The sequence below is a fragment of the Orcinus orca genome, chromosome 1 (assembly GCF_937001465.1).
Source record: "Orcinus orca chromosome 1, mOrcOrc1.1, whole genome shotgun sequence".
In the NCBI taxonomy this organism is placed as follows: domain Eukaryota; kingdom Metazoa; phylum Chordata; class Mammalia; order Artiodactyla; family Delphinidae; genus Orcinus; species Orcinus orca.
This window is the reverse complement of record NC_064559.1, coordinates 35,533,981-35,553,693: the sequence shown is the minus strand read 5'-3', so window position 1 is coordinate 35,553,693 and position 19,713 is coordinate 35,533,981. Positions and strand designations below refer to the sequence as shown.

At 39.3% G+C, this 19,713-nt stretch overlaps 1 protein-coding gene across 2 annotated transcripts; it reads left to right on the top strand.

Annotated features, from left to right (window-relative positions):
* Positions 1 to 689: 689 nt before the first annotated feature.
* On the top strand, positions 690 to 19,493 carry ELK4 (ETS transcription factor ELK4). 2 transcript variants are annotated; one of them, XM_033410511.2, is made up of 5 exons: positions 690 to 1,066; positions 6,623 to 6,895; positions 7,988 to 8,863; positions 9,619 to 9,735; positions 11,460 to 19,493. In XM_033410511.2, exons 2-5 carry the CDS (start codon positions 6,632 to 6,634, stop codon positions 11,556 to 11,558), a joined length of 1,356 nt encoding a protein of 451 aa, XP_033266402.1. In that variant the 5' UTR covers positions 690 to 1,066; positions 6,623 to 6,631; the 3' UTR covers positions 11,559 to 19,493. The 2 variants fall into 2 exon arrangements, with proteins under 2 accessions (XP_033266402.1, XP_004282491.1); XM_004282443.4 differs by having other exon boundaries at positions 693 to 1,066; positions 6,623 to 6,838.
* The last annotated feature ends 220 nt before the right edge of the window (positions 19,494 to 19,713 follow it).

Here is a 19,713-nt window from a genome sequence, read left to right as displayed (position 1 = left end):
TGGGTTCTCTCCATTTTACGTATATTGAAACTGTTTTGGGAGGTAAAGAAAGTTGCTTAAGACTGACGAGTTAGTGAGAGGCAGAGCCACGGATGGATTCCAGGTCTCCGACTCCAACGCCAGAACGAGCTTTCCCCAGGACACCAGTGTTTCCATTTGTCAGTTCCGGCACTAGAGAACCACAGTGCTGATTTAATGTTTGTCAAGTGTTCATAGTGCCCTGGGATCTGGCACTTCGATGAGAAAGCTGTGGCAATACCGACCTCTCTGTACACCCAGCCAGGAAGGCAGGACGGGAGGCCTGGAGGGAGAAGCCCTCACATTTAAGTTTCGCAACAACAGAAGTGGTCCCCTGGAGGCTGCTTGGCGAGCGCCACCTCTTCCCTCGGGCGGGGGAGACACGGAGGGGCCCCATGTGGCAGCTTCGGAGTGCGGTTTCGGGTCGTGGGCCTCAGTAAACAGCAACTGGCTAGTAATCCAGCGGAGAGTGCAAAGCGGAGAAACCCAAACAGCACCCTCGCCGCGCCCGCACCCCTGGCCCCCCAAAACCGGGACGGGGATGGGGACGGCGGCGGAAACTGCTACGGCGGCGGCTGGCAGAGCCCCTGTGCTATTGGCCCCTCCCTTCCCGCCCCCGGAAGTGACGCGCGTCAGCGCCGGCGTCGGGGAGGGGCCCCAACGCAGCCGGGGGGGTTTGAGAGTGGCGGCGGCCGCGGAGCGATTGGCAGGCTCGGCCGCGGCGAAGAACGCCCCGAGCGCGCGCCCGGCGGGAAGCGGCCCCGACGACCCGCGCCGCCGCCGCCGCCGCCGCCGCGTGTGGGGGCGGGGAGGGCGGGGAGGGCGGGGCGCGAGGAGCCGCGGCTGGTGCGGCGGCGGCGGCGGGAGATGCGGGCGGCTGCGGGCACCCGGCGGGCTTGGCTCGGCCGCCGGTGCCTTCTCCGGCTCCGCCGCGGGGGTCGCAGCGGCTGCCGCGCCATCCTCGAGCTCCCAGCTTGAGAAGGCGGCGGGCGGAGAGGAGCATCGTGTTCGAGGCGGAGACCCAGAGGGAGCCCCGCGCGCGGCCTCGGTGAGCGGCCAGCCCCGCACGCCCCGTCCACCCCGCACCCCGTCGGGGTCTTGAGGCCCCCCCAACAGCGGGGAACGCGGGCGGGGGCGAGGGGCTCGCTGCACAACAGGAAACGAGCGCGTGGGGGCGGGCGCGGGGGCTGCGGCGCGCGCTCCCCTAGGGATCCGCCCCTGCCCCGCCCCGCCCGCTCAGGCGGCCCTAGCCCCGAGGCGCGCAGGTAGATGCGGCGCGACCCGCTCCGCTCTCTTCGCCCCTTATTTGGTACCGCGAGGTCCCTGGGGCAAAAGGTCGCAGTGATTTTTTTTTGGGGGGTGGGGGCAAGAGGGGAGCAATTCTGACTTTCTGTAGTGACAGGAAGTTGGAAAGTGAAAGTACAGTAATTCAGTGCTTACCCAGGCCCGGTGAGGTTGCGGCTCTTCCCCTGGACTTTGATCTCCTCGGGGGCACACGGTCATCCGTGTCTCTTCCTGTCCCCAAGCTCGCTATTCATCCGGTGTCAAGTTTCATTTCTTTTTCTATTTCTCTCCCGCAAACCCCCTCCCCTCTTTACTTTCCGCTTAATGTACAGCTGCCGCGAGGCTGGTGGCTTCTTCATGCCTAAGAAGATCAATTGGAAACATCTTTTGGGGGCTGAATATTAACTGGCTTTGGCAGGAAATAAAGGTCATTGTTGGCTGAAGTAGTCAAACGATACACAATTGGCTTTTTCCCAAGCTATTGCTATTTGAAGTTTAGGGCATTTAAAGAAAGACTCTGGAATTTTATTCCTCATCAGAACGGTTCACCCATCTCTTTGGTTGGTGGATCAGAGCCTCCCTCCCTCTTTGCCGTCTCCCACTCACCGCCCCACTGCGTGGAAAACTTGATGCTTCAATATTTAAGACTGTCAGTGGTGTTTTCATTAAAATGTATTGTGATTCAGTTTTCCCCCTCAGGAACCCTCCCCTCTTTAATTTTGTTTAAATGTTAAAACTGCGTTAAGTGGAATCCATTTAGGGAAATGTTGTTTTTAAGTTTTATGGTAATGTAACAGTACACTTTTAATATTCTGTCAGTATAGGATACTGTACAGTTAGATACATCAGATTACTTTTTGACAACTACGATGATTTTAAGTCAAAACTAGGCTTGATACATTTCATAATTTGCTTTTGTTTTACTTAAGCAGCACTCTGAATTTGGAGACATTTATTTTTGGGGTCTTAGCTACTGTTTCTGAAAAATAGTTGGGCCATGGGTCACCACAGCAACTGGACTATGTGTATTATAAACATGTTTAGGGTGGGAAAGTTTTCACTTAATAGAGGCTTCCTTTCCCTAATGAGTTACTTCAACATGCTCCTTTCATTTTAGCACAGGAACTAATCTACTATCTTTGAAGTGTTAAGTTAGAATCAGTTATGTTTTCCACATTTAATCCCTCAAAAATCAGATTCCTTCATTTGGATCAGTTAAGTATTTCCCTCCCTCATTATACTTCTACTAAAAATCTCTTTTAAAACTGTAACTTCTGGAAAAAACTGTAATTGTAGAAACATTGAGATTTTCGTGAGAAGAAAAATAAAGGGTTTGGGGGTTTTTTGACTGAGAATAAAAGTATTTAATATTTTTGACTTTATTTCACTCTTTGTAATTTTACATAACTGTCTTCTGTAACTTTTTTTCCTTTAATTCTCTTTTATGGCTGAAGAAATTGTTGAATTTCATATTAATAGCACACTTTTAGGAACTAAAATGAAGAGGTTCAGCTTAACTATACGCCCAGTGGTTCACCACCTTTTCAGCCAAAGAATAAACTGTTATCAAAATTGAATGAGTAAAATATTCCTTTAAAGTACCCACTGAGGATGTCCATTTTATGTCTTTGTTAGTTTTTCGCAAAAGAAATTTTTTTTTCCGGTATGTAAGTCCAAAACCACAGTGCCCATTTTCTTTCACAGCCATTTCCCATCCCCGATGCACTGTGAAGTACACTAGAGAAGCTGCAGCGTTTTGCACACAGTTGGGTTCTGCCCTGCAGTATGCAACAGCCCCACCAGCGTTTGGCTCAGTACACACTCTCTCCTAATAACCAAAGGGAGAGGTGGAAGGTAAACCGACACCACCTTGGGAACACCTCCCATTTGCTCAGGATGGCACTTGTGTACTCACTGTGGAGATGTTGATGGTTATTTCCTTTTTTTTGCGTGTATTGCTTAGCCATTATAAACCTGAAGGGTTCAAGCACTGTCTGCATGATAGGCATTAAGACTCTAGGATTTGGTTTGGGGAATTTTTCCAAAAATAAATGGAATTACAGGCACCAAATCTGTAATAGTCTTGAGATGCCGGTTCTCTGCCGTGTTCACTTTCTTCTTTCCTCCTCTCTCCTCTTCCCCTCCTTTCTAGCTTCAACATCATCACCATTACCATTCTCTCACACATATTCACACACTGCTGTAAGCATTGTTGATAATGAAGATGATGTTTGGAAATGTGGAGACTGAGTTCTCTGGTTAAGCTGAAATTTACTGGGAAGTAGTTGTAACAGATTTAGACTAACAAATAATTGTTTAAATGGGAAACATATGTAGTTAAAAAGTAACTTGCCATGAACAGGCATTATCAGAAGAAAAGCCTCTGCAGTAAAGTCAGAGAAATGGCAGGGACCATCCCCCCCACCTCCCCGCCCAATACTTGATGGATATAATATAAAACCTCTATTTTAACCCAGCTTAAGTGAGGCTATGGGAAACTATGATTTCTAGTGAGCATAAAAGCATTAAAGTAGCATTTCATATTTGTACATTATTATCACTTAGTATCTAATAATGTAATACTTCTTTACAACCCACTGGTGATGTGAATGCTTTTATCCATCTAGGGAAGTGGTTTCCCTAATGAACAGAATATTATGACTGTGATGAAAGAGACTTAGATTCATGGCCTGTTTCTCCATTAACTCTATAAATGTGGGAGGCATCTCCCCTATTCTATTCTTTATCATTTTCCCAACTCTACTTTTGGATGACAGTATCTCTGTATAACCAGCTTCGAAGTGATAAGAGGATAATTGGAGGACTTTTTGAATGTCTCAGAAGTTACAGAAACTCAAGATATTTTCTAGTATAGTTCCTCATCTTTGCCCTTTTTGGAAGCAGACATTGTTGACCCTTTGTGAGTTGTACATAGTTAGAGTTAGGTTTCTCAGGCCTAACTTTTGTATTGTTTGTAGTGTTTGTTTTTAACATCTTTATTGAGATATAATTCACATACCATAAAATTCACCTTCTTAGTACAGTTCAGTGGTTTTCGTATATTCACAGAGTTGTATAACCACCACCAAGATCTAACTTTAGAATATTTTCATCACCCCATTAACAGTCACTCCCCTTTTCTTCTCCCCACCCATTCCCCGTTCCCAGCCCTAAGCAACCACTGATCAACTCTCTGCCTATTCTGGACGTTTCATATAAATGGCTGGCTTCTTTCACTTAGGGTAATGTTTTCAAGGTTCATCCACTGAAGTAGCCCATATCAGTATTTCATTCCTTTTTCTGGCTAATATTCCACTCTGTGGTTATACTACATTTTGCTTGTCCGCTCATCAGTTGTTGGACATTTGGGTGGTTTCTACTTTTTTGGGTATTATGAATACCACCGTGAACATTCCTGTGTAAGTGTCTGTGTGGACATATATTTTCATTTCTCTTGGGCATATACCTACGAGTGGAATTACTGGGTCATATGTTAACTCTGTGTTTAGTATTTTGAGGAAATGCCAAACTGTTTTCCAAAGTGGCTGCACCATTTTACATTCCCATCAGCAATGTATGAGGGTTTCACTTTTCTCCACATTCTAGCCAACACTTAAATCATCTGTCTTTTTGATTGTAGCCATCCTAGTAGGTGTGAAGTGGTATCTTGTGTGGTTTTGATTTTAATTTCCCTAGTAACTAATGACAGTGAGCATCTTTTCATGTGCTTGTTGGACATTTGTATTACTTTTTGGAGAAATGTCTTTTCAAATCCTTGGCCTATTTTCAGTTTGTTTTTTAATTGTAAGGATTCTTTATACTTTTTGATGAAAGTCCCTTATTATTTGAAAATACTTTCACCCATTCCAAGGATTGTCTCCTCACTTGATGGTATTGTTTGCAGCACAAAAGTTTTAAATTTTGATGTAGTCAATTTACCTGTTTTTACAGTATTTTAACAGAATTGATTTCATTTAAGTCCTGTTCTGATCCAGTGAGATCTAATTCATAGATTTAAAAAGGAAGGTTTTTTGTTTTGTGTGTGTGTGTGTGTCAAGTTCAATTATAGACTTTTTAGAATGTGCTTATATATGGCCAGAGTTTCTGCCCTAAAGAATTCTTCCTGGGAGGGTGGGAGGGAGATGCAAGAGGGAGGAGATATGGGGATATATGTATATGTATAGCTGATTCGCTTTGTTATAAAGCAGAAACTAACACACCATTGTAAAGCAATTATACTCCAATAAAGATGTTTAAAAAATATTTTAAAAAATTCTTCCTTATAAACAAGGTGTTTGGAAGTTTTTGTGTGGAAAATAACTTTGTGAGAACATTTCCTTGCTGCTCCATTGCCTAAACCAATGGTTGTTAACTGAGATGATATGGTCCCCCCAGGAGAACATTTGGCAATGTCTGTAGACATTTTGATTGCCAAATTGGGCAGGAGGTGCTACTGGCATCTAGTGGGTAGAGGCCAGGGTTGTTAAACTACAATGCACAGGACAGCGTCCTGGAACAAAAAAATAATCTGGCCCCAAATATCAATAGTGCTGAATTTAGGAAACTCTGGCCTAAATAGGAAGATCCTAAAACTTGAGATACTGAAAGATATTTCAGTTCCAGTCTTGGTAATCAAATAAAGGTTGCTAATCAAATAAAAGGAGGATCTATGCAGGTGGAATCCCTGTGGACAGAATGGTGACAGGACGTGTAACTTAGGGAACATTTTGCTGAATTTTCAGTGCTGCCAATGTGTGTAAATTACATTTATGATAATGGAAACTATTTGGAGGAGAAATACCAGTGGAGCAAAAGTAGATTATTCCCTATACCTCTGGGCCACCCTGAGACACACAACATATCCTGGCAAATAAACCAGCTGGGCTAATTTAGATAGATGCTGAAATGGTGGTCTCCTCAGAGAATATGACAATGAGTTTTTAAGATAAAATTTAATAACAGTGATACTCTACTGGTTGGCATTCGTCAGTCTGCTCCTGCAATTTATGAAACTAGCTTTATCTCACAGCAAGACTTTTCTTAAGCAGCGTGGCATGCTTAAGAGTTTGGACTCTGGATCCAGATTGCCTGCGTTTAAATCTCAGCTCCACCATTTACGTGTGTGACCTTAGACAAGTTACTTAACTCTTTAATGAATCAGTTTTTTCACATGTAAAATGAGGCTGCAGTAGTATCTGTCTTATAGGATTGTTGTGGGGATAAAATGAGTAATTAGTCTAATACAGTTAGAGTACTTAAAACAGTGTCTGACATATACGGTTGGCTGTTAATTGTGTATCTTACCCGATGCCTCTTTCAGCTCATTGCTATGGACAGTGCTATCACCCTGTGGCAGTTCCTCCTTCAGCTCCTAAAGGAGCCTCAGAACGATCACATGATCTGCTGGACCTCTAATAATGGGGAGTTCAAGCTTTTGCAGGCAGAAGAGGTGGCTCGTCTCTGGGGGATTCGAAAGAACAAGCCTAATATGAATTATGACAAACTCAGCCGAGCCCTCAGATACTATTATGTGAAGGTAATACACATCCACCTCAAAACAAGAATTGATCCTTCTCTTCTGGTGAGGTTAGAGGTACTAATGTCCTGGTTTATTTATTTATTAAAAGAAATTTTTTTAAATTGAGGTATAATTGACATAAAGTTATATTGGTTTTGGGTGTACAACATAATGATGCGATATTTGTATACATTGTGAAATGATCACTGTTCTGGTTTATTTTAATTCAATTTATTTTACAGCTTCAGCAGTTTGGAATTAGGATGAAAGATGTAAATGTTCCAGGTGTATTTCTGCATATTCTTATTCAGTACCCAGCTCCCATTGCTCATTTATTATTCCTAATTACAGTTGTCTTTAAAGAAAACATGATTATAGAGTTGGAATAAGGAAAAGGAACTTTGAGATTCTTGAGGATGAATAAATACTCTTGTTTATATCATAATTTACTTTAAAAATTGTCTATTTACTCATTTTTTTAGCTCTACTTAATCTTTACTTTTTAGTTTAATCTGGAACACAAATTAATACCTTAAAGAATAGCTGTTAATACCTAGATGTGATTTCTTAGTTAAAACTTTTTTGTTTAATTTCTTATTATTTTGAATACATTCTTGGGCACTGAAGTGAAATAAATGGCTCAAATGGGTAGAATTAAAGTGAGAAGCTGGGATCTTAATTTCTTTCACCTTTGAGTGGTTGATGTTATCAGCTTTCCTGTATGGAGAGATGAGGTAAGAAGCAGCTGGAGTTTCTGAAGGAAGTAGGAACCTTAGCAGAAGTAATATTCTGAATTCCTTTTTGCTTCCTCAGCATGTGAATGGCTTGTACCTTTGGAGTTATTTGAGATTGCAGTTCAGAAATTTTTGACTTCATACAGATACTTAGCTGACAGTGTTAAGCAATTAAAATCTTTCAGCTTTGATGTAACATATTAGTTCAGTTGTTAATAAGACATTTAAATGTTTTTAACTTGTACTCCATAATAGTAGGAACTGTGTTTGGTATGGCTAGATAAATTTAGATGATTTTGAAGCTTTCAAGTAAACTACCTGTCAAATAGAGAACCCCATTAGGTCAGCTTTTTCATGGGGGGTGGGTAAAGTTTAAGAAATGCTTAAGAAAAGTTTAAGAAAGTCTAAGAGTGTTTATTTTATTTATCTACAGAATATCATTAAAAAAGTGAATGGTCAGAAGTTTGTGTACAAGTTTGTCTCGTACCCAGAGATTTTGAACATGGATCCGATGACAGTGGGCAGGGTTGAGGGAGACTGTGAAGCTTTAAGCGTCAGTGAACTCAGCAGCAACAGTTCCAAAGATGTGGAGAATGGCGGGAAAGAGAAGCCAGCACAGCCTGGTGCCAAGACCTCTAGCCGCAATGACTACATACACTCTGGCTTATATTCTTCATTTACTCTCAACTCTTTGAACTCCTCCAACAGGAAGCTTTTCAAATCTATAAAGGTTGAGAATCCAGCTGAGAAATTGGCAGAGAAAAAATCTCCTCAGGAGCCAACACCATCTGTTATCAAATTTGTAACCACACCTGCCAAAAAGCCACCAGTTGAACCTCTTGCTGCTGCCATTTCTACTGGCCCAAGTATTTCTCCATCTTCAGAAGAAACTATGCAAGCGTTGGAGAATTTGGCTTCCCCCAGACTGCCTTCTCTGGAAGCACCAACTTCTGCATCTAGTGTAACTGCCGCTTTTACCACCACACCACCTATTTCGTCCGTGTCCCCTCTGCAGGAGCCTTCTAGAACACCTTCACCACCACTGAGTTCCAACCCAGACATGGACACAGACATGGAATCAGTGGCTTCTCAGCCAATGGAACTTCCGGAGGACTTGTCCCTGGAGCCTAAAGACCAGGATTTGGCTTTGCCAGAAAAGGACAAAACAAATAATTCATCAAGGTCCAAGAAACCCAAGGGGTTAGAGCTGGCACCAACCCTGGTGATCACGGGCAGTGATCCAAGCCCACTGGGAATATTAAGCCCATCTCTCCCTACAGCTTCTCTTACGCCAGCACTTTTTTCGCAGGTAACACTTTCTTTCTTATTAGTGCTGCATTTTTTTTGTTTTGTTTGTTTTTACTCACCTTTTAAAACAAATCCAGAATTTATAACCTCAAGTTCTCATTAGGCTTGCCTTACAGAAGGTTATATGACCCTGTGAAAGTAACCCAATTCCTCACCTCAATTAGGATTGTCAAAATAAAAGGTTTGGAGAATTGTGTTAAAAAATTCATTGTTCTACAAGTAAATAAGTATTTGGTGTTTCCACTTTCTCCTAAAGAAAATAAGTATATTCTCTCTCTTGCTCTTTTTTTGGGGGGTGGGGGGGTCATATAAAACAACAGTGATAATCTCAAGTTAGAAGACAACAGATCCTGAGGTCCTTACAAGTTTGTGCAGTTATTTTCATTAGCTATTTCTTAACTTGCTCATCTCATATAACATTTAAATAGTTAGATTACTCCTAGACCTACACATTATTAAGGGGAAAATATGTTTGTGACTCAGTTACCCATAATTTCTCCATACCAAAATTCAGATTGGTTTTGTTTTTCTATTTGAAAAAGATTCTACCAAAAACGGGTTAGAAAATATTTTGACCTTTATCTTACTTGGGTTGTAAAAGTAATTTCTGAGTTTTTCCTCATGATAAGATTTCCGACTTGGAGATACTTGGAGTGGAGAATAGGACAATATTTGGATTCAGAGCTATTTGTGTATTACAAGGGTAAACATAATCCTGATAAGCCATTTAGTTATATTTTTGGTTTTGTATTGCAGACACCCATCTTACTGACTCCGAGCCCCTTGCTCTCCAGTATCCACTTTTGGAGTACTCTCAGCCCTGTTGCTCCCCTAAGTCCAGCCAGGCTACAAGGTGCTAACACACTTTTCCAGGTAAATTACATAAAAGCTTGTCTTCTGTAATTGGGGTGTGGGAAATGAAGAAAGAGGCAAAAAGGCAGTATCCACTCTTCAGTTAATCATTGTAAAACTTCTACTTAATAAGTATTCCTTAGATTTATTTTTGAATTTCTAAGTGTTAATTTTCTGGCCAGCAGACAACTCAGATAAATATTCACGGCAGAGTTTCCTTTTCATTGTTTACTATCCCATACATTTGAATTAGATCAAGAATTGTTTAAAACTGTAGTAGATTTTGAGCCTATCCAATTTTATTTTTGGTCATTTTAAATGCTGGAAATCCTCTTTTCTAAAAAAAGAAAATGTATATATATATATATTTCTTTTTAGAGGGGTTTCCCCTTTTAACTGAGGACTTTAAAAAAATAGAGAAAACTCTTGAGAATAGTGTATCAAATACTCCCATTTCCCCCCTCATTCAGAATTGATATTCATCAGCATTTTAAATATATATATTTTAAAAAATGAATATTGTATTACCTCTTAACCAAGATCTTAGGAAAGGTCTCACAGCTTGCTTTATTTATTAACACCCTGCAAGGCAGGTATTATTAATCTTTTTTTTTTTAAGGTATTTATTTATTTATTTTTATTTAATTTTGTCTGCGCTGGGTCTTCGTTACAGTACGTGGGCTCTTTGTTGTGGCGTGCGGGCTTCTCTGGTTGTGGCGCGTGGTCTCTAGAGCGCACGGGCTCAGTAGTTGCAGCGCATGGGCTTCTCTCGAGTTGGGCTCTCTAGTTGTGGCGCACGGGCTTAGTTGCTCCGCAGCATGTGGGATCTTAGTTTCCCCGACCAGGGATCGAACCCTCGTGCCCTGCACTGGAAGGTGGATTTTTAACCACTGGACCACCAGGGAAGTCCCGGTCTCACAGCTTTAAACCATTTTTTTGCCCAGAACATCTAGACTTTATAACTTGTAGGCTTTCTTGTAGTTGATTCATTCACTTATTCAAGGGTGACTCCCTGGGAGATTTTCTTAGATTTTGTAATTTAAATTTTTATTTGTTCTTTTGGAAATGGAATGGTGAAGGGGAAAAAAAGAAAGAAAATTAAAAATCTTACTACTTTATAAGTTTTTTGTAAAAACTTATAAATTATTGAATAGAGTGTTGAGAATTTTCCATATTCCATTTTACATTTTTCTTTGCCTCTCACAAACAGATAATTGAATTATAGAGAGAAAGTCATAGTGCTCATGGAGCTCCAGCCTGGAATCTCCATATACATTTGGTCTCAGAATACATGATGGGGAGCGCTTTTGTAGGATGAGCACCCTACAACTATTTGCAGCAGTTAAGAGATGGGCATCTCCTCTGGACCTCTTTTTGATAGTCTGTGATTTGCTATACAATTGAATTATACTCTGTAGTGCATACTGTCATTTACTGAACTTTCTAAAACCTTCATTTGAAGTCAAGTGTGAACCTGTGTACCTTAGCATCTGAGGGAAAGTATAGGTTTGTTCTTTCCATTCCATCAAGGTACGCTGGAGGGTGTTAATATTTAACATATAAGACAAACAATTTTTTAAAAGTTTCTGTGACATCATATTCTTCCATGATAAACAATTACTGCCTTTGTCCTGTGAGCCACTGCAGGTGGATGTCATATTCTGCCTCAGGGAATATAATAGGGACAGAAAGTGAAATTTAGGGTTGCATAATAGGATGATAATGTGTTTTATTTTCTTTCTCAGTTTCCTTCTGTGCTGAACAGTCATGGGCCGTTCACTCTGTCTGGCCTGGATGGACCTTCCACCCCTGGCCCATTTTCCCCAGATCTACAGAAAACATAACCTATGCACTTGTGGGATGAGAGAACCAAGGAATAACACCCAAGAGACACCCAACATGATTACATTTAAAGTGAGCAATTGATACATCACAATGCTGATAATAGACTATTGTGATTTCTGCCATTCTCCATTAAAAATGCTTTTTTAGGATTCCCTTTGAATAGGACTCAAGTTAGACTGTGTATAAAAATGCCTTAATTGGAGTCCAGACTCCACCTCCCTCTTTTTCTTTCTTTTTAAAAAATATTTTGAACTTTGTGTTAAAGAAATTTTTGGTGGGGTTTAGCAGCTAGCTATGCTTTGCAAGAGAATTAAGAACAAAGTTACTCCTCCTGCCTTATTGGGACCCTTTGGCCAGGAAAAAAATTATGCTTTGAGCATGTTATATAAAAAATATTAGTTAAATGAAATTGGCCATATCTTTAGGACTTTAATGTGCTCTGTTGAATACTGAGTTGTGCATAAGCAGTAGAGGAAAAAGAATCATTCCTATTCACACCAAGTAAGATTGGAGCAGGACTATTGGGTAGATTCTGTTTTGCTATGAACTATAACATATGTAAGCAACTCCACAAAAAGGCATCTTATTTACATTTATTCAGGGTGGATCTCTTAGCCATATGTGTGATCTTGTCTGAACCTGTCAACAGAGCATGGAGCTAGTTTATTCCCACTTAGGGAGATTTTTAAACCGGGGACTTAAAACAGTATTTGGAACAACCAGTGAGAACATGGGACCCCATATCTGGCACAGAAATGTCATCTGCTCTCTAGGTGGTATGATTACACACCCACGGAATACAGTATGGTAAATGATGGCTTTTAGGGAGATGAACCTGGGGTTTGAAATGTTGAGGCATCTCTGAGTCGAAGATTCAATTGAATAACTTGAAACAACATGTAGGGCTTTTCTCAGTTGGAAGGTACCGGCATGAAGGACCCTTTTCTCTGTTCATTTTATCCCATTTTCTACCGTATATTTGTCTTTTAAATTTAAGGTTGTTAGAGGTTGTGATAGTTTTAACAATGTAATTAGGAAGATGAAAAGCAAAGTGAAGCCTCCAAATCTGTAGTGAAGTAAAGATATGCTTATTTCTTTGAGTTTTTTTTTTTTAAATAAGAAAGGAGCAGAGTTCATTTGGCAATGCTCATACATAGGGATTGGATTATTCATATTAGTAGTGAAAAAGTTAGGCCTTCATCTCTACCAAATTTATAAAATATTACCATATAGTAATCAGTGCCAGGTGCAGACAGATTTGTTGATCCCCTAAACTGATTTGATACCAACGTCACAGTTGAGTCTTTTGAAAAACTTGGCTTTAAAGTCCAGGATCAGATGATATGCTGCTACCACCACCACCACCGTGCCCATTAAACTAGTCTTTTAACCCTCGAAATAGTTCCTATAATTAACCACCTGAAGTAAATGGAATAAGGGAGTAGTAAGGACTTGAGGGCTCAAAGTGACACTGCTATAAACCAGCATCTTCCAGATACATAAAGTTCACTTTGTTTTATACAGTATGGAGAAACTCTAGCATAAGATGTCTATGCTAGTTCATTAGAAGCAGAAGGACAGTATTCAGGGAGCTGCCTTTATATTTGTAGTGTTGGAGACTGTTACTGGTTCATTTGTGGTTATCAGCTGAAAAGTTCTGTTCCTGAGATGTGCAATAGCAGTGTTGAAAGGTAGTGTTCAGTAGTGATGGGGAACAGACATACTGGATTTTCTTCCCACATTGAATCATTTCGTTTGCATGCCTCTTTGAAATTAGACTGCTCAGCAGCACTTTGGACTAGTTTTTATTAGGTTAATTCACATTTTGTACATTAGATAAGTAAATATTGATGGCTTGATTTAACTAGATATTTTAAATTTTGAGAGCACAAAAGTATCTTATTTTGAGTCAAAGGAGAAAAGCCATTGGTTTGTTTTCATAGATAGTATCTTTGATAATTAACCGTCTCAGCACAGGGGTGCCTGGAACCAAGGGCACCATGAAAACTCGGTCAAAGCAACTTCCTAGGAACCAGTTTTAGTGAGTCCTCTGCCTATAAACCTCTCCCAGAAGTCTCTGAGAGGTGTGGGCCTTAGGAGGTTGATGATGATCTGCTTTCTCTTTGAGATCAACTGTTTTGGGGAAGTTGGTGTGTGTGTTTGTGTGTATGTATGTGTTCACTTTTTTAAGTGAAATGAAACTGCAACTAAGTGCAAGTGTGTATGAGGCAGATCGTTCTATTTGTAAACTACCTCCTTCCTGGAAAAGTCTCTGTTTTGTTATTTTTTTGAACATCCACAGAGTTCTTCTTAGCATCAAAAGGTGACATACCACTTAAGATCAGTATTCACTGGAGAGACTTATATTTGGTAGCAGTAGCTGGTATCCATCACTAGTCACTTTGCCAGGATGAATGCTGGTTGGCCAAAGGAGCCCAAGTTAAGATAGGGGAGCAGGTTTAGTGAGTTTTTGTGACTTCTGCTGTGATTAGCTTAACTTTTCATTTGCTCTGGCCGATATCTAGTCAGTTGTATGCTGTGAGATGTTTAACCACCAGGCTCTCTGAAGGGAAAAAAAAAAGGCCCTTAAATTGTAGCATTTGCTGATTCCCATCATGTAAGTTACTCTCTCTGTGGTTGATTTTAAGCCCCCACCTTGGAGTTGAGAAGGGGGGCACACAGTTGGCTCAGAGCCACACACTCAGCCAGTGAACCACTGCATTTATTTCACCCTAGGGTGGATTTTCACATAATTTCTAAAATAATTTTTTTCTTTTTGGCTTGTCACAGTGCTTTTGTGATATAATATTCCTCATGGCATATTTTATGTGTTCAAAGGTGGAAACTTCCATTGATTTTTTAAAAATTTATACATGATGGAAGAGTCCAGAAACCCTCAAAAGGTCAGCCTTACGCTTCTTTGAGTTAAAATACAGGTTTAATTTTTCTACATCTTGGTGGTTAAAATACAGGTAACAGTAATTTTTTTCTTTAGATTTTGATGGGGAAAATAAGCCCATGAGCCTATAGTAAAAGGGTACTAGATTTTTTTTTTACACTGGATTTTTTTTACAGTTCCTTGAAGATTTACATACTATAGTAGAGATCAAAAAAGGCAGCACTGACTGTTGAATCTATTTACATGGCACATTTTTAGTTTTCTCCATACTGTGTGTTACTTAGGCTTGGAGGAGACAGTAAATCAGAGGCTTGGAATTCTGGAACTGTAACTGCAGGCTGTTGATATTATCACTTCAGTGCCATTCACACTTGGCATTGTGTGATGTCTAGTCTAATGACATCGTTTCATCCTGATCTCAGAACTTGTGTTATGATTCTAAAGTTCTCAAAGGCAGTTTTGTATGTTTCTAGTGAATTTATGCACATTAGAGCCATTCACTGGCATTTCAGAAAAGCAGTCTCCAACCTTTTTGAACACACACCTTGATCAATAAAAGGCTTTGAACACAAATACCCTATTGCAAATTTATATGTATATATGTTAAGTTATATACTGCTATACTAAAGTCCTATATACACTATAAGACATAACACAAAACAGAAATTAAGGATGGCATAAAATAAATCTTGAGTAGAAATTCTAATATTTTTTTCCTGCATCCAGTAGATTGTCTTGTGCACTCTCCTGGAGGCATGTACTCTACTTTAAAGCCCCCTGACTCAGGGTTTGTTTGTCAGTCTAATCTTGAAAAATACAATGTGGAAGCTTTGGTTGTGATATATGGGGAAATCCTTTACATATTTGATTTGATTTTCATGTAAAATCTCCAGTAGAGATTAGGAATTTTTCAGCAGAGCTTGTCATCAACTTTCTGAAATTTCCTATTTCTTTTTCATGAGAAATTTCTTTTTCATACGTTGCCAAATAGCCCATTACCAAATGTTTCCCAGAGCTTCATGCTTATTATTTTTGACAGCCTGTTGTCTCTTTCCTTTTCATATTAGGTGTGACTTTATAATTTACTTTTATTTTACTAGCTGCTCTCAAACTTCTTTTGGCCTTATTAATGTTATATTTTACCAACAATTTCAGAATTATTTCAAGTTGCTTTATGTTAAAATACATAACAACCTCCAGTTTCTTGCTGCATTGGTAAGTTTATTATTATTATTTTTTTTTTGGTAACATTTTGGCATCTGAACAAATAAATATTTTCTTGATGGGTCTGTTCTATCTATCACTTCATTTATTGTATGTATTTTATTTACCCATGCCAGAAATCTAGAATTGTGCTGAGGTGCCGTTCTTAGGTGTGTAAACAAGTATGGCGACAAGTGCAGGTCTCTGTGCAGAAGCCTGGAGCTCTGAGTGAAGGATCACAGCAACAGGAAAACTAGACTCTTCATGAAGTACGTAGTCTGTGATCTGAGGGTGTGACAGGATGGAATTGAGAAGTTAATTGTTCAATTCATAATAGTGAAGTGGAGGCCAGCCATAATTATCTTGAGCAGGTACTCTGACCAGAGAATTAGTTCGATGGAAAGTGTTTGGTTAATTATCTTCTTGGTTTGGGGTCAACAATTAATCAACAATTAAATAAACAGTTGTTACTGTTTTTAATGCTGCTGGTGTTGCCTGAAACAAGGTGCCCTGTTATTTCTCTGTGTCATCAGAATTCTGCTTACTGAAGTTGAAGTTTTAATCTTAGAATCTAGAATTCTTGTGGGTGGTGGTGTGTTAAGCAAGAAAAGAAGGCGGTTTGATTTCATTTCTCGTACTTGGTGGAACCTGTTAGGATGAAAGTCATGTTTTTACCTGTAAACAGAGCAGAACTGAAAAGGTGAGTTATTGATGTAGTATAAATGTTCCATTTGAAGCTGCCAGTTTCTTCAAGCTACTTTTCTGAAAAAAAAATTGTGGTAGATTGACAGCCTGCCAGAAATAGCAATTTCTAGGGTGCTGCCATCCACAGTTGTTGTGAAGATGGAAATCAGAGTGGTTTGCGTGAGAGGGGAAAGGTTGGCTCTAAGCTTTCTATAGAAACCAGGAAATTCAGGCTGTTAACGTTTTAAATGAAACCTTTAACAAGAAAATTTATGAGGGATACAATCAAACATAGTCTCTTGAACTCTAATCTTTTGAGTATAATATAGATCAAGAAGTTTTATGAGGCTTAAGTTTTTATTTTAAAATATTTTGGGAAACTAGAGCATTTCTTTCCAAGTCATTCTGATTGGCTGAGTGCATACATGTGTGTGTATATATACTGATGTATTGACTGAGTATATGTTTGTGTGTACGTGTATAAATAAATCTTATTTTTCAGAGGGAACATATGGTCATCCTAGTCTAGGATGGTTCCTAGGCTATTTTATACTAAAACTTAAAAACAAAAATTGGCTGCACTTTGCAGTTGTCACTTTTTAAAAATTAATGCCTTGCACATTTGTTTTTCTAAATGCATAGAATCATAGGCCTTAAAGACTAATTGCTTGTCTACTCTTTAGAAATACTGTACAGTGCTACATGTGACATACTCTAAGCAAAGTCATCTTAAACTGTTTTCTTATATTCATGTATTATTGAGCAAATAAGAATGTTCTTTCTAAAAACTTCTACATTTTTGTGTAAAATCCTTGTTACGTTGGGTTCTACGTTTCTCAGAGAGGAGGTTTATACTAGACGTAGTATTTCTAAACTACAGATTTAACCATGATTGAAATAGTGGTGGAGGAATTCTGGCATTGTAGCTTATTCATCCTTTTGAACTGTACATAGAAAGCATTAGCAGAAAACTCAAGAGTATCTTGGGCTGAATGGTCTCCTCAACTTTGCCTTGTTTCCCATCTCATAAGGGCCCGTTCTTGTTCTTGTCCCCTCCAAGGATTATGAGCCCTGCGAGGACAGGCCTGGGATCTTCTGGACGGGTTGGGGGTGGGGAGGTGCCCTGTGGCTGGGCCTGAGTTCTAGCCAGTCCATCATTCAAGCTTGCCTAGAGTTCAGGGGTGGGAATGCCATATACTGGTATGAAATCACTTGGCACTTTTTGGGACACCATTATTAGCACTGTTCTGTTTTTAATAACTGGAAGCACTTAATGATTATTTTGTTTAATTTCACCTTGAGGATATTGAGGGTCAGGGAAGTTAAGGTTTATTGCTTGCTTATGTTTTCTGGAACTTGACTGTTTGGAGAAGGGATAAGTGGATTACCCAATGAGCCATTCTAGGCTCTGTAAGGTATGCTCTTTTGGCTAGGATGCTTTAAAATAATTTACAAGCTTTTAATATTCTGCTTTGTAGAAATGTATGACTTTTAATGGTTTGCAGTTGGTAGATTATACTCAACTTTGTGAATTCGCCAAATTTAAGTTTCTTTTCTGTTTAATCATTGTTGCTTATTGTCTGCCAGGTAGGGGACACAGTCCTTTCTAAGACATTTCATGCTTTTTGTTTTTGATGGCAGTATTACCAAGGGCCTTTAAGTGTACATTACATTCATTGCTTATGTGATAAAGTAGCATATTGTATGAACTTCCCTGTTCAGTATTAGTGAAGTGAACTGAGATGCATATATGTAAAGATAGAAATGAATGCAATTAATTTTTGATTACTTGAGGCCGATTTATTTGGTTTGGCCATTCGACCTTTTCTAGTCACAATCATATGTATTTCTTCACTTTTACCTTCTAGCAGTTTCATTTATCTTTGTGGGTAGGGAAGATTAAATATGAAACTCAGTCCAGTCATTTTGCTACTGGTTGGCTTTGGTTTGAGGCAAATAAAATTTTTGACTTAGTTTTTTAGAATTCTGCCCTTTACACTAGATAATCAAGTTGGCTTTAAAAAAAAGTGTACAATTTTGTCCTTTGAAGAACTAATGATTTTCTGTGAGCCCTATTGGATCTTCAAGTACGGATAACACTTGAAAATTAAATACCGTTAAACTTTTGATTTTCGCCCACCCAATGTGTAAGTCAGAAAGAGAGCATATGTCTGCTGTGGTGTTAACGCAGAGAGATGTATTCTTTTACCTCAGCGTCTTAGTTTGGCCTCTGTAATAAGAACTTGTCAGGGTGCTTTTCTTAAACTCCGATTCATTCAGCTGAGAAGACAGTTACTTCATTGTTTATTTTTCCCCTTGTTTATTTTGTATATTGAAATCTATCTCTCATAATATCTAGTATCCACTACTTTTGTGTAAAGTTAACAGAATGCTTACATATAATGCCAGTGCACACCTACCCAAAAGACTGCATTATTGTTAAAGTGTCATTAACAGCTTGTCTTGATTAATCTGTTTAATTTATATGAGGGAGACCTTTGAAGTATTAAAATCACTTTCTTTTCTTTTTCCTAAAAAAGCAATTCAAATGATGGAAACTGCTAACATTTATTAAAATCACATTAATTGCTGATGCAGCTGGAGAGAAACTGCCACATCTTCTAGCTAAGCAGTCTGACTTAACGTGTTGGGAAACTAAGGGATGTTGTTTTAGGGTAATTAGTATGGCTGTAGCCGGAGCCTTCAGCTCTACATGCGTGTGGCAGAAAAACTTTACAGAGTTTAGGTTGGCGAGGAAGAATATGCGCTGGCACTTTGAGGGCTTTATAATATGCTGCTTTTAGGAGGGAAAAGTGTAGTTGATACTCAGGGCACCTCCAGACATAGTAAGGGGTTGCTCTGAATAACCAATCAGGTGATCTTTTTTTTCTATGGCTTCAAGTTTTATGCAAAAATATTGTTAAATTCTGTAATGATGATATGCATCTTTTTAGAAAGATGATACATTTTTAAAAACTATTTTATATAAGAATTGTCAGAGGAATCTGCTTTGTATAATGGCAAGCTGGCTTTAAGAAAGCACTGTGTCAAATTTACTAAAGTCCAAAATTATATAGATATGTTAATGGATGTATGTGCAACTTGATATGGACAATTGTATTTTTTTAAATAAATATTTTTAACAAAATGACTTTCTGAATTATTTCCCTCCTCTCACATCTATTGAGGTGGTCTTTGTGTATTATATTCCCGTCTATGCTAAATGTGGGTAAGAAAAGTTCCGCTTTCCCAAAGGTTATCATTAAAACCTGGCCTTCAACTATTTGATGTGTATCTACATTAAAATATTTAAAGCCTGTGTTGAGATAGGTAGTGAAAAGGGGAAACTGTAAAATGACTGTTGATAC

Bases quoted from the DNA above. Each gene is read 5' to 3' on its own strand.
- ELK4 (XM_033410511.2), top strand. From the start codon at position 6,632: ATGGACAGTGCTATCACCCTGTGGCAGTTCCTCCTTCAGCTCCTAAAG. The intron at 6,896-7,987 runs GTACTAATGTCC...ATTTATCTACAG, and splicing joins CTCTTCTGGTGAGGTTAGAG to AATATCATTAAAAAAGTGAA. The intron at 9,736-11,459 runs GTAAATTACATA...TTTCTTTCTCAG, and splicing joins GTGCTAACACACTTTTCCAG to TTTCCTTCTGTGCTGAACAG.